The 14,667-nt window shown below is 49.7% G+C and overlaps 1 protein-coding gene across 2 annotated transcripts; it reads right to left on the bottom strand.

Moving 5' to 3' along the window:
- ECI1 (enoyl-CoA delta isomerase 1) lies at window positions 1-14,269 on the bottom strand. 2 transcript variants are annotated; one of them, XM_088464738.1, is made up of 7 exons: window positions 14,138-14,269; window positions 12,053-12,157; window positions 9,629-9,756; window positions 8,636-8,782; window positions 7,665-7,786; window positions 957-1,135; window positions 1-458 (listed from the first exon to the last, which is right to left on the bottom strand). In XM_088464738.1, the coding sequence occupies exons 1-7, from the start codon at window positions 14,190-14,192 to the stop codon at window positions 292-294; spliced, it is 903 nt and encodes a 300-aa protein (XP_088320864.1). In that variant the 5' UTR covers window positions 14,193-14,269; the 3' UTR covers window positions 1-291. The 2 variants fall into 2 exon arrangements, with proteins under 2 accessions (XP_088320864.1, XP_088320865.1); XM_088464739.1 differs by lacking the exon at window positions 14,138-14,269 and adding an exon at window positions 13,898-13,990.
- Window positions 14,270-14,667: the final 398 nt, after the last annotated feature.

Genomic DNA, 14,667 nt, shown 5'->3' with positions numbered 1-14,667 from the left:
TAACATTTGAGAGCTTTAGTCGTCTCAAAATATTTTGGATACTTTATTAGTTCGTACAAAGAAGAAGATGTGCGAGTTTCTGAGTCTCTACCCATCTGCAGGCAAAAATATTTACACTACACACATACAGTGAAGATTCAATATCCCTGCAGGATTCAGCGGTCAGTTTACTAGATACAATGAAAGTAACGGCGGATAGACCAGAATTCCGACGTCACTCGCTCATTATTAGGGATGTTGTGATATACGGCAGGTTATGGCTCTAATAACTCTCATCATCCACTTGGCCAGTTACGACTTCTTCTGTTTTAGCCTTTCCATGTACACCTGCAAAGACTTCTGGATGGAGTCCTTTGTGATAAAGCTGACAAAAGTGTTGATGTCAGCATCCCTCTGTTTGACGAGTCGGTCTATGATGGGCTTACGCATCATGGACTTGGTGATCTGACGGGCATGATCTGTAGGAGAAGAACGGAAATACTGGCATGAAACAGCAGGAAAGCCAACGTAGGCGGTTGTCATGTTGGCTTTTTACAAGGCAGTTCTTCTGTAGCCAGGAGTGTGGCGCCCCAGAATATCCTTTGGTAGCACAACTCCCAGCAGGAGGACACAACAAAATATACAAAAAAAATGAGAAGGTCCAAGCTATGGATGCTGGTTGGAGAATAAGAGAAGCTGGATCAGACATGCATATGTGGAGTGCTTGTATTCAGATATTTATTGCTGGCACCATAACTCTTACGCTTCAGTATTGTTGTAGAAGTGTTACTCGTCTAGGATTCATTAATGGAGAATGCGATTCGATTGCTCTGGTGAATAATTCAACTAGCTCCTCCATTATGTGGCTCTACTCCCTGTACATTAAAATTCCACTACTTAGAACAAAACAGTGCTTGCGGCTATCTTGCCACATTGCATTACATGCCAAAGCTAACATACTGTTACGTTGACTTTACCTGGGACGGCAAGCCATTGGGCCATGACTGCAGATGCCGTGCTCTGCACCTTGTCCTCCGGAACTAGCTGGTCCACAAGCCCGATTTTAAGTGCAGCTGGAGCTGGGTACATTTGGCCCAACTGGAGGGACTGCTCAGTCACACGATGACCCACAATGTTCATCATGGTGTCCTTGAACCTGAGGAGGATACAGGAAAGAAGTTGGGTATAGTCTTCCCCAAGCCAACAACCCAGAGTAAAATGAATTTTGTTTAAATAACAACAACAAAACCCCAAAAAGTGTGATTTAAAAAATAAATAAAAAATACAATAGTTCTAAACATAAAATATGAGATATGGTAAGAACTTACCCTTGTTATCTCTATTTCTACGAAGTCCATAGGGTTCCACAGGATACCTTGGGGTATAGGTGATGATGTCAGGCATCGGGCACCATAGAGTTAAGCTTTCAGCCTCCCAGGATGCACTAGGGTCCCCCTCCTATACCCCGCCCCCAAGCCAAGGCATCTCAGTTACGTACCAAGCCATAGGCCGGAGGAGGAGAAGGAAGAGAGAGAAAAAAGATCTGGACACACACAAGAATCACATTCTCACCAGAGCGAGACGGAAAAACCGGTGACCTGAGCAAAGCCCATCTGCAGCACAGGTGCGACAGGGCGGGAGTCTTGTGGAACCCTATGGACTTCGTAGAAATAGAGATAACAAGGGTAAGTTCTTACCATATCTCATATTTTCTACTTCAGGGTCCATAGGGTATCCACAGGATACCTTGGGGATGTCCCAAAGCAGTATCCTTTAAGGGTGGGGACGCTCCTGTGCTGAAAGGAGAATCCGCCGCCCGAAGGAAGCATCCTGAGAGGCAAAGGTGTCAAACGCGTAATACCTCACAAAGGTGTGGACAGAGGACCACTAGGCCGCCTTGCAGAGGCACCACGTCGAGCTGCCCACGAAGGACCCACAGACCTAGTGGAATGAGCCTTCACAGAAGGAGGAACCGGCAGGCCTTCATGAAGATAAGCTTCTGAAATCGCCATACGGATCCAGGCTGCCAAAGTTTGCTTTGAAGCAGGTCAACCCTTTTTACGGAAGTCAGAGGACAAACAAGGCGTCCGACTTCCTAAACGAAGAAGTGCGGTCAACATAAGTCCTTAAGGCCCGCACAACATCCAAAGTGGCCTCACCCACTGAAAGGCCAGGTGAGTTAAAAGCCAGTACAACTGGGAAACAACTTTGGGAAGAAATTCAGGACGAGTGCGTAGCACTGCCCTGTTCCCATGAAAAATCAAGAAAAGGGGTCTACAAGAGAGAGCCCCTAAATCAGAAACACGTCTGGCCGAAGCTATGGCCAGAAGGAAAACAGTCTTAGCTGTTAGCCATTTAAGATCCACTGAGCCCAGTGGTTCAAACGGCGGTCCCTGGAGAGCCCTCAGGACCACAGCCAAGTCCCAAGGCGCCACAGGTGGAACAAATGGCGGCTGAATTTGCAGAACACCTTGCATAAAGGTGCGCACATCAGGGATTGTAGCAATCCTACGATGAAACCAGACAGACAGGGCAGAAACCTGCACCTTCAAAGAAGCAAGGCGAAGCCCATGGTCTAGTCCCGATTGTAGGAAGGCTAGCACTCTAGACAGACGAAACTCCCGCGGTGCATAACCTCTCGGTCGACACCACTGGAAGAATGTATGCCACACGCGATGGTATATCCTCGCGGAAGACGGTTTCCGAGCTCTTAACATGGTTCGCACCACAGAGCTGGAAAACCCCCTGGACCTCAACATGGCCGTCTCAACAACCACGCCGTCAAAGACAGCAGAGACAGGTCCGGGTGAAAACAAGGACCCTGTGACAGAAGGTCCGGTCGGAGCGGTAAGCGTAGAGGACTGTCCACAGACAGACCCTGAAGGTCTGAGAACCAGTGCCGTCTGGGCCATGCGGGAGCTATCAACAGGAGCGTCCCTCCTTCCTGTTTGAATTTCCGGATCACTCGCGGAAGAAGGGAAACCGGAGGAAACATAAGCGAACCAGAACGTCTACCGGACGGACAGAGCATCCACCAGAGACGCCTTTTCGTCTCTTGTGCGAGACACGTACACCGGCAACTTGTTGTTGTGCCGGGACGCCATGAGGTCGATCTCTGGAAGACCCCACCTGTCCACCAGTAGTTGAAAAACGTCTGGGTGCAGAGACCATTCCCCCAGATGAACGTCCTGGTGACTGAGAAAGTCCGCCTCCCAGTTTAGCACTCCCGGGATGAAGACTGCTGATATGGCCGGAAGATTGCGCTCCGCCCATACCAGGATTCGGGACACCTCTGCTAGAGCCGCCCGACTTCGGGTTCCTCCTTGCCGATTGATGTAGGCCAAGGTGGTAGCGTTGTCCGACTGGACCTGCACTGGGTGACCCTGGAGAACCCGGTGTGCCTGCTGGAGAGCATTGAAAACCGCTCGGAGTACCAAGATGTTTATTGGAAGCTCCGTTTCTGCCGGAGTCCACCTGCCCTGGAACAAGTGTGGACCCGAGACTGCTCCCCAGCCCCGAAGACTGGCGTCCGTTGTTAACAGGACCCAATTCGCCACCCAGAACGGATGACCCTTGTTGAGATGGGTCGTCTGCAACCACCAGGCAAGAGACAGGCGAACCTCCGGAGTGAGCACCATCGTCTGGGACTTTAGACTCTGAGGCAGTCCATTCCATTTGGACAGGATCAGGTGCTGCAGAGGTCTGGAGTGAAACTGGACATATTCCACCATGTCGAAAACCGACACCATGGAACCCAGTAACCTCATCGCCGAGTGTAGAGACACCCGGCGGCTCTGCAGACAACTGCGCACCCACAATTGCAGAGATCTTTTCCCCCGTCACAAAGATCCTTTGCTGTCAGGAGTCCAATAAGGCTCCGAGGTGCAGAATCCGCTGAGAGGGGATCAGGGTGGATTTCTGCCAGTTTATTAACCAGCCATGCCGTTGCAGTACCGCAATGGTCAGGTCCAAGTGGCGTAGAAGGAGCTCCGGAGACCCTGCCACTAAGAGAAGGTCATCCAAGTACGGCAACATGCGGACTCCCTGCAGCCGCAGGGAAGCCGCCATGACCGCCATCACCTTGGTGAAAACACGTGGTGCTGTCGCCAGGCCAAAAGGTAACGCCCGGAACTGAAAGTGGTCGCTGTGGATTGCAAACCTGAGAAACTGCTGATGGCGCGAAAGAAAAGGGACATGCAGGTAAGCGTCCTGTATGTCCAATGACACCATGTAGTCCCCAGGTTCCAGCGCCAGAATGATGGACCGTAGGGTCTCCATCCGAAACTTCGGCACCCGCAAAGACTTGTTGAGAGCTTTGAGGTTGAGTATCGGACGAAACGACCCATTGGGTTTCTGCACCAAAAAGAGATTGGAATAGAAACCCTGGCCCTCCTGGGAGAATGGAACAGGCACTATAACTCCAGCCTGGTGCATAGTGTGCAAGACCTTCCGCAGCTCCGCGGCTTTGTTCCGGTCTGATGGCAGACCCGTGGTGAAGAATCGAAACGGGGTCTGTGCCGGAAGGAGAGGGCATACCCGTGTGAGACCACCTCGAGAACCCAAGTGACTGTCGTGGTGGCCGACCAACACCGGGCGAACTGCAGCAGGCGGCCTCCCACCTTGGGATCCCCCAAAGGGAGGCCCGGACCGTCAGGCCACAGGCTTGTCATCTGGCTTAGGGGCCGGACGTCTGGTACTCCAGGCCTGTTTCCAGGGCTTAGCCGATTTTTTGGGACCAGCCTGTCGGGGAAAGGACTGTGCTTTAGGCCTACCGTGGGCCCTATAAGGCTGATAGGACGACGTACCTGAACCGGAAGGAACTGCTGCAGACGGGAGACATGCCGATTTGGCTGCCGCCAGCGTGGCTACAATTTTGTCCAGGTCCGGACCAAAGAGAACTTCTCCGTTAAAAGGCAACGCTTCCAAACCCTTTTTGGAATCAGCGTCCGCCTTCCAAGATCGCAACCACAATATGCGACGAGCAGCTACAGCTGCCGAAGAAATTCGAGACGCCAGGGTACTAATATCCAAGGCCGCTTCATTGATATAAGTGGCCGAATCCCGGAGATTGCCGATCAACTTCATCTGTTCAGCTGAACAGTCGGATTCGAAGGACGCCTCCAACGTATCCGCCTAGCGCTCCATAGCTCTGGCAACCCAGCAAATGGCCATAGCTGGTCGCGCTGCCCCCCCCCGCAAGGGAATAAACGGACTTTAGGCAGATCTCTACCTTGCGGTCCGTAGCATCCTTAAGGGAGGACATGGATGGCATGGGTAAAGTGGCACTCCGGACGAGGCGTGTCACATGAGAATCCACCTGTGGAGGGGATTCCCACTTAGAAAAATAATTATCCGCGAACGGATAAGCCACCGCCAAACGCCTCTGCGGCTGGTATCGTTTGCCAGGCTGTTTCCACGCCTCCTCTAAATGGTCCACCAACTGACCCGAAAGAGGAAAGACTGTGGAGTCACCCTTAACATCCTTAAAAAAGGCATATTTGGATTTAGATGCTGGAGGAACTTCGTCCTCAATCACCAAAGCTGTGCGGACTGCCCGAATAAGTCCAGGAATATATACCTTGGACCTAGCGTCCGCCTCCTTAGTATGGAGAGGTTCCTGGTCGGAAAGATCCAGAATCTCCCCATCATCAGACGTCACTTCGTCATCCTCATAAGGAGCAGACAGACGCCACCGGCCTCTTATGTGGCCGCAACACAGACTCCCCTTGTAGCACATCCGACAAGTGCTGTACAGAACTAGTCAGGGAATTAACCCACGCCGGCTCCTGAGAGACCGGGAGAGGGGAAATAGGGAGACTGCGGGGTACCATCAATTGCCTCGGGAAACCCTGCATGGGTGACGACACCACTGATTGCTGGGACAATCCCATCTGTGAGAACGCGGGTTGCGGAGCTAACTGGCCCACCAAGGTTGTAAGCGCCTGAGCGAAACAAGCCCAGGGCGGCTCCTGTACCGATGCTGTGACCGTAATTGGCCGCGCCAATAAAAAACACTGCCGGCATAGACCCTCCGCGCTACCCTCCCCCTCCGCTATAGGTACTTTACACGTAGTACACTGAGGCCGGAGAGGAAAGTCACTTTCAGACATAATGGTGGAAAGTATGTGACCCCTCTCACCAATACTGTTAGTATAGCGAGAGACCACCCTGCAGCACCGCACCGCAAGGGCTTTAGCAGAAAGAACAGGGACAGTGATAAGGCTGACAGTTATGAAAGGAAAGTACAGGCAGCAGCGCTACCACAGTCACATACAATGCAAAGAAAATCAATTCCTGCACTAACAGCGCTGATAAATCAACTACACAGACACAGAGTCTGGTAGGACACAGCGCTGCATACACAGACCTGACCACAGCAGAGGAGAGGTATGCGGGGGGACCCAGACCACAATGCCTCCGTCCAGACTTCCAGCAGCGTTCACCATGCGTTCTAGAAGATGGCCACCGAGGAGCATAGAGGAGGCTGGCCTGGGGTAGGAGCACTACCACAGGGCCAGTCGGCGTGTGCAGAGAGGGCTGTGTGCAGCGGGAGAGGCACCGGCTGTGAGACAGGGAAGGCGCGCTCCCCTGGCATGCATTTATCCCCTGGGACGCCGCAGCGCTACCGCTCTGCTGCGGTCCTGCTGTCCCAGGGGGGTAATGGAAGCGCAGGTTAGTACCTGGCTCCACGCTGCAGCCAGTCCCCAGGGAGCCCCCTGCCTGGGGACTCTGGACCATGTATCAGCGGGGAACCCACCGCGGGACCCCGCTGCTTACCTGCTGTCCCCCTTAAATCCGGCCATGGTCCTAAACATCTGGGGTCACCGCTAGCTGTGACCCCAGATGCCTACCAGCATCCCCGGATCGGTACCGGCGTTCTGGTACCAGCGGGGGTGTAGGGAAGACAGCATGGACGTCAGGACTGACTGTCCATGCTGTACTTCCAGATGTGCAGCCACAGCTGCATAGTGGAAAACTTCAGGGGCTCTTCATGGCCCCCCTCTAACAGGTGCATCCGACTCCGGCCGGGCACCAAACTAAACTGAGATGCCTTGGCTCGGGGGCGGGGTATAGGAGGGGGACCCTAGTGCATCCTGTGAGGCTGAAAACTTTAACTCTATGGTGCCCGATGCCTGACGTCATCACCTATACCCCAAGGTATCCTGTGGATACCCTATGGACCCTGAAGTAGAAAGATAGGTGTTCAAGAGGTAATACTGAATGTATGGATGATGGACACTTTAGAAGTGATTGTAATAGAAAGAACACCCGTGAGAGCTTCACCTTAGGCAGCATGGGTGCGGAGAATGGGGTGGTACAGATTACACGGTAAGCGAGAAACATCCTCCCACCCACCCCATCATGCACATTTGCATTAATGAAGACTATGTCGAGCGGGTCTCTGGTCATGCCCCCAAGAGTACCCACACACCGACGTCAGCATTGGGGCCTACCAGATATCTGGGCAGAACTGCCTGGCAAAACTGTATAGCTGTAGCAGCTCTGTGGAGTGGTAGTGGGAGGGAGAGCCCCATTGGTTGTGTGACAGAGCACGCGTGTAATTACATGATCAACGAGTAAGGCTGAATTCCAAACACGCCATCACGGTTTACAATGCACACTTCCATAAGGCAGAAGACGCAAACAAGCACAACTCTTAACTGTCCCCCTGGTTCATACATTACCAAAAGGGGGCAACTATGCCCAGCTGAGTCTCATTCAGGCCAATGGCAAATTTTGGATCGTCAGCCATGATGCGATGGTCACAACACAGAGCCATGAGGCACCCGCCTGCAGGGCTCGATCCCTGTGGAGTAAAAGACGCAATTCATTTGCTACCAAAGGAGTCCATAATGGACGGGATGCCATCTTTAGTTCCATAATAACAATGTTGACATTCACATAGTTACGATATTGACATTATTAAAATGTTTACAGTGTTGACGTCTGAAATGTCGACATGCGAATTCCCAATATTCGCGGAATGCCGATATTAGGGTTAGGCACTAGAGGGAGGGTTAGGGATTGGGATTAGGTTTAGGGATAGGCTCCGGTATATTCACCGGAACTGACTCGCGCATGACTGCCGAGATCCAGAAGCTGCCACTGAGGCCATTGCAGCCATCGGGAGCAGTTAAGTCACACCTGGAACGATATGTCGGCATTCTGTCAAGTCGACTATTTTATCCAACATGATGACATTATGACCTTTTCACATATCATACCACACCCCTACCCCTAATTTACACTAATTGTAAAGTTATAGCAAATTGGCAGGAGTAATGCATAACATTTATTTTGGTTTGGATAATCCAGTCATATGTATTTGAGTTATTATTCAGATAAGCTAATCCGTGCTGGAGAACACTCGCAATGGGTTTCCAGACGGAACACGACACAAATCCAACAAGATATCTATTGATCTACTTAATCACTGCAGAATGGAAGAGATCGTGACAAAATGGCGTCCGATCAATGAATCTCTTACCAGTTGTAGTCACCTCCTGGAAACGGAAAGCAAGTATTCCGCTCGTGTGGACAAGCTACAGGAGATTATTCTGTGGAACGTTTAGTACATATAATTCATGGAAATAATAATCTGTAAGAAAATAGAACAAAAAAGGCACAGCCAAGTTTTTAGGCCAGAGGCACTTACATTAATAGCAGCAATTATCACCATATTGGACGCGTACAACTTCAACCACATTTCCTGTACGGCTCTCCAGAAAGCGGCGTAGTGCTCGGCACTTTTGCCACACATCTCTGTGATGTCCAGCCCAGCAGAGAAGATTTTAGGAAATGCCTACCCAGCGAATATGTAAAAGAAACATTTAATTAACAAAAAAAAAAATTCCATCAACTGCAAAAGAATAAAAAAACAGAGTGCAAATTTACAGATACAAGTGCACACAAACTAGATAAAAATGTGTTTCCTATCATAAAATGGCTGAACGAGGAATAAAGCTGTAGGCAAAAATTCTTTATGATGTAACATGTGGCAGAATGACAAAAACTTAAAGGATTCCACTTTCATGTGCGATATATACATATCTATCTACAGTATATATAGCCAGTCCCAAAACAAGCAGAATGTATATGAATCGGTAATGTTAGGCCTGCGCGTAAGTGAGGACAATACCAGACAAGCAGCTTGTACAGTATGTATGTTAGTGGTTCCGCTAGGAAGCGGGGAGGGCAGGGCGCACTCACAGGCAGGGCATTCTATGCGCACGCCGAATGCGCGTGCGCTCCTGAAAAGGGGGCGTGGTCGATCAGGAGAGGGGGCATGTCCTTGCGGAACGCCCTCAATTAGTCACACTTGGGGACGTGCCCAGGACTTACGGAGGTGCTGGGCTTTCCCCAAGCTCTCACCTCACGGTGAATAGAGGTCATGCGCATGCACACTGCGTCTATTCACCCAGCTGTGATCGGTCATCGCAACTTTTCCCACCTGCGGGACACTGCGACCAGCGGGTGGGGAAGGCTTACGACAAGATGTTTTAGTGGGGCACCGCTAAAAGGGTAGGGTGGATTTTGCCCTTTTAAAATCGGGCTGGGTGCAGCGCCCCGCTAAAACAAGCTAGCAGGAACACTATATGTGCAGTGCTGTGTACTTCAGTCCCTAGTGTACAGTGCAGGTACAACATACAGAAGTGAGGATAAGCCCTCGGCAGCCGCGGTCTATCTCCAGCTTCTCCAGGCTGATAGAGAACTCTGTCAGGACCTCCATGCTGAGGCTGTTCACTGGAGGATTCTTCAACTTCATGACAGCCACCCCTGAGACAGACAAAAGCTGCATTATTTCTTCCTTATCAGTAACTTGAAGCCCTACCTGCGGCCTTTGATCAGAAAGCATAGCACCCCTGGCAGAAACCTGAGCCACGTATACCAGCAAGCTGCTCTGCGGCCCTTATTCAGTGATAACAGTGGAGCTGACCACCTTAGGTTTAGGCTACGGGCCACAGGGCAAATAGACTCACATCTTAGCATCCAAAGCTGTGTACACACTAGGCCTGATTCAGACCTGCTCGCTAGGCTCCTGCCGATGTTTGCAATCTGCGCATGCGCGAACTAGTCCATGCGATCCGGAAGCGTTCGCTCGTTGCGCATAGCCAGCTCGCTAGAATGAGTGACAGGACGAGCCGTGTGTGGGTGGTGACGGGATGGTCAATGAAAACGGGGGTGTGGTGGTGCGAACGCAGGCGTGTCCGAGAGTCTTAACGCTGTTTCAGAGGCGTGCATAATTAAGACGCAGCGTCATTGTACACGTCACATGGTTGCTTTACACACTGAAGCGCTCGCAGTGCTTGCGGTAGGGTATAGTTGACCACAAGTGCTGCGTTCGGCTTCCGATGGTACTTTATTTTACCGATTGTTGCATACACTCCCTGGAGATGACGTGGGAAAGTGGGCATCTTATGACAGGCTGGTGGGCGTCTAAATACACGCAGCGATCGCACGCTAAGACATAGTGGGCGTGTTAATGCCTTGCCGTGCAATTGCGGGATTTGCATACTTTGGCTGCGTACGAACGCATCCAGCGAGCGGGTCTGGATCGAGCCCACTATACGATGCATCGTATGATATACTGTTCCGATGCGGATCGGAACAAAACATCTTACACAACCTATAGTGTCGTTCATTGCAGCGTCCCATGTGCATGCAGATAGGACAATACAGTAATTGAAGCACTGTTACATGCAGCATGTAATAATACATTGAGGATGGCCATCGGTGGGGTGCCTGTGATTACTTAGTAAATGTGCTGTGTTTCAGGGGTGGAGTATACCAAAGCAAAATCTTAAGCGTTTAGGGGTAAAAAAACAGCCAAGACTGATTTAAAAAACCACCATAAATCCTATTTGGGAGGGGACTGACAGCACATATATGGTATAGTTGCTTTGCCTTAGTGCTGAAGGGCCAAATCTGTCCAACGTGGCCACCCACATGCTTGAATATATTGTAAATTATCAGTAACCATAGGAATCAAACACTAATAAAAGGCAAACCCCAACGATCAGGATGATTAAACGAGGATGCCACGAAATGTCAAAATATTTGGAGTTCTGATCATCTTGGTAATGTGATGTTTTCTGTCCTAGCATTTGTAGGATAAGAGCGGACTTTATGTTATGGGCAAGGTTTTTGCACTACCAGTCAATTAATGTTGGCTGCTTCTGTGGCCAAGCACTTCAGCCTGGCTCCCTGGTTAAAATGAATACAATTGATAACAATATAACTGTCATACCATAAATCAAGCAGGTCACACTGAAGCAGATTTTTTGTGGGCCCTATCCTACTGTGCTTGTGGCCTATAAAAATAGAGCCAGTCAAATGTGGCCTTAAACTTTAATATACGTTTCTGAACGTTATAGTAAAACGGTTAAAATAACTATAGCAATAATCACGGAAATAGGTATTCCATAAGGGGGGGGGGGGGAATCAATTTGTTTGCGCCCACGGCTGTGACTAATGGGGCACCCGACGGAGCAATTCAATTGTAGGAGCGAATAGCCACTGGAGCACTCATTTTCACCCTCTTGAAGTGACAAGCAGAAATGTGCGATAAGTTCCTGGTTTGGGCACGCTAACCAGGACATTAGAAGGGTTTAGCCGTTTTATGTGGCTAAACCTGGTCTAATTGGGCACGACATGCGCGATAAGGCATGGGCGCCCAAACATAATTTAAATATCGCACCCTGATCACCCGTCACTTCAGACGAGAGATCGGGTGCGATAAACCATTGACTATCCCTCTATGAGTGAGGGTATGATGCTTTTAAAATATTTTAAAGTACGTCCAAGGGACAAGTGCAGGGTGGTGTGGTGACTGATTACAGCTCCGTCTCCTGCTGTACAGCAACACAGTTGGCGTCATTGCGTAGTGTGACCACGGCGACGCAACTCACACAGAAACGCATCATCAAAGCCGCGTCCACTTCCCAAAAATTAAGCGGGATCCAGGAGTGTAGCATCCCGAAATACCCAGAGACTCATAGACGTTATGCTAAAGTTGGCAAGTATTTATGAAGAGCTATACGCAGAAACACGGGACTTTATCTACGCATCTTACCGGTTGCTTCATCCATTTCCACAAGGATCTTATTGTTACTGAAATGCCTCGGACTCTGATGGCGACTCCATAATGCCAGCCCGCCGTTACGTACATACAATGAGCCTGGGAAATGCAATAATAAATGTAATAAATAGTAGGCTCACATTACATTATAAACACTTCAAGTATAAATGTTAATGTTATTAACATCAATATAATAATGGAGAATGAAATGGCCATTAGGAGTGGGTGGGGCGTAACCCCCCCTAAATGGCTCCCACTGTGGGGGAAAGAGAGAAGGGCGTCGCGGCCTAGGTAGGAGGGCTGATGAGAGACCCGGCATTCACAAGGTCCAATGTGCAAGTTTATTTATATAGCGCCAGCATACTCCATTGCAGTTTACAATTGGGAACATAAGTGTACATGTTGAGTCTCCCATATCCAAACATTCCGAAATACAGAATTTTTGGAGCAGGACTGAGATAGTGACACCTTTGCTTTCTGGCGATTAAATGCATTCTGTGTTTAGACTTGGGCCCCTTCCCCTAGAAATCTCATTATGGTATGCAGATATTCCATAATACAGAAAAATCCGATGTCCAAAATACTTTTGGTCCCAAGCATTTTGGATAAGGGAGACTCAACTTGTAATAAAACAATACTGGGTAGTAATAGACAAATGCCGCATATCCACTAGGCAATATAATGAACGATTACGATATCGCCCAGTGGATATGCCGTCAACGACCAGCGATGCGCGCTCCCGCTGGTCGCTGTCGACGTCCCTCATCGTGTGTACTTGCAGGGCAACCTGACGATACTGTCAGGTTCTGCAAGTACGGGGATGATGGAGGGTGAAGTCACTGAACGATATATCGTTCAGTGTGCGTGCTCAATGTCGTTAAGGTCATTGAGCACACCACACTACACGATATCGCTCATGGAGCAAATCATGTAGTGGATATGCATCTGAAGAGGTAAGAGGACCCTGCTGGCTAGCTTACAGACACATTGGGGTCAATCCAATTACCCGCGCAGGGTGCAAGTTGCCATTGCGGCAAACGCCGGTAACAGAACTGCATCTCGCCCGAATTCGCTGATGTTTGCGCGCAACCTTAAGGGACATGTGAGCAGGTTTGAGCGAGATCAGGCTGACGTAAAGTGCGGCTGATGTATTCGCCAGCAATTGGATTGACTCAGTTTCCTGAATCACAAACAATTGTGTATATTTGACCCACTGTATATTCAGTACAGTAATTACTATGCAAAAAGCAATTCTGGTTATAGATAGATGTGGTCACTTGTTCAATAAATATTTTATCTATATAACTAACTTATCAGTCAAGATGAGGGGGTATATTTACTAAGGTGCAGGTTTTTAGAAGTGGTTTTGTTGCCCACAGCAACCAATCAGATTCTACTTACCTTCTAGAAGGTGCTAGATAAATGTTAATAGCTGGAATCTGATTGTTATGGGCAACAAAACCACTTCTAAAAACCCGCACCTTAGTAAATATACCCCAAGGAGTGAGATTTTTATCCTTTTACTAATAAGATGCTAAAAAAAAATAAAAAATTCAAACAATTGTGGTGGGTGGGGGGGGGGGGGAATATAAGATATGCTATTTTTTATAGAGTGGCTTCTTATAGTGAGGTGATCTCATTTATTATAGCAAAGGCTGGCCAGCTTCACACATCTGCTCTACAGCAAGTTGTACCAGCTATTACAGTGTCATTAAACAGCCCTATTTCAAGGTGCATAACTTATAGTTCAGACTGGAGAATCTATAGAGCAGTACAGGAACATGGTGATCACACAGTCAGGCATTGCAATTACAGTGGTGTATTAGTTTTAGTGCATACAGGAAGTGTGCTGCTGTCTGTCACTGTTGTGTGTGACACCAAGGTCCCCAGGCAGAGGGCATCACGTTTCCCACCCACCACTGGCACTCCCTCCCCGGGTGACTGACACTGACTGACTGAGAGCCCCAGCGCCCGGGCTACGCGGGAAACCACTTTGGCGCCAGCAGCAGTGGCGCGGGGACTAGTAGCCAGCGCGCGGGCAAGTTGGCGGCCGCCGGGGGCGGGAAGCGCGTCACGCACCTGAGAGAAGCCGGGCGGGAGCCGAGGCCCTCAGCACAGCCAGCGCCGCCGCCATCTTGTGTGTGACCTTCTACCCAGCCAGTCGGCAGCGCACACTAACTGGATAGGCTGGGTGTGCTGGTGCTGCTCCTGTACGCCTCTCAGCTATATAGGACACGGCCGGGGCAGCAGTAGCAGGGTGACACCTGGTGGGTGGAAGCGTAATATGACCACAGCAATGATACATAATGATACAGTATAGTAAATATCTACTCCAGGGTTCGCAACTACGGTCCTCAAAGCACACTAAAGGGGCCTATCCATTAGCAGATGTTTTTCTGAGCGATGGCAAAAGATAGCCCTTGAAAATTTCGGTGGCTGTGCTGAACGATATCTGGCAAACGACGAACGATATCGCATGACCTCATTAATGGTGCGTACACACTGGGCGATTAAAGTGGACGACTGAACGATATCGTTATCGTTCAGTCGTCCACTTTATCGTCCGTTTTTAACACAAAAAAGATGAACGATGACGACGACGCGTGTTC

Source organism: Taudactylus pleione, unplaced genomic scaffold, assembly GCF_031769625.1.
Source record: "Taudactylus pleione unplaced genomic scaffold, aTauple2 ptg000061l, whole genome shotgun sequence".
In the NCBI taxonomy this organism is placed as follows: domain Eukaryota; kingdom Metazoa; phylum Chordata; class Amphibia; order Anura; family Myobatrachidae; genus Taudactylus; species Taudactylus pleione.
This window is presented reverse-complemented; position numbering and strand designations above follow the sequence as displayed.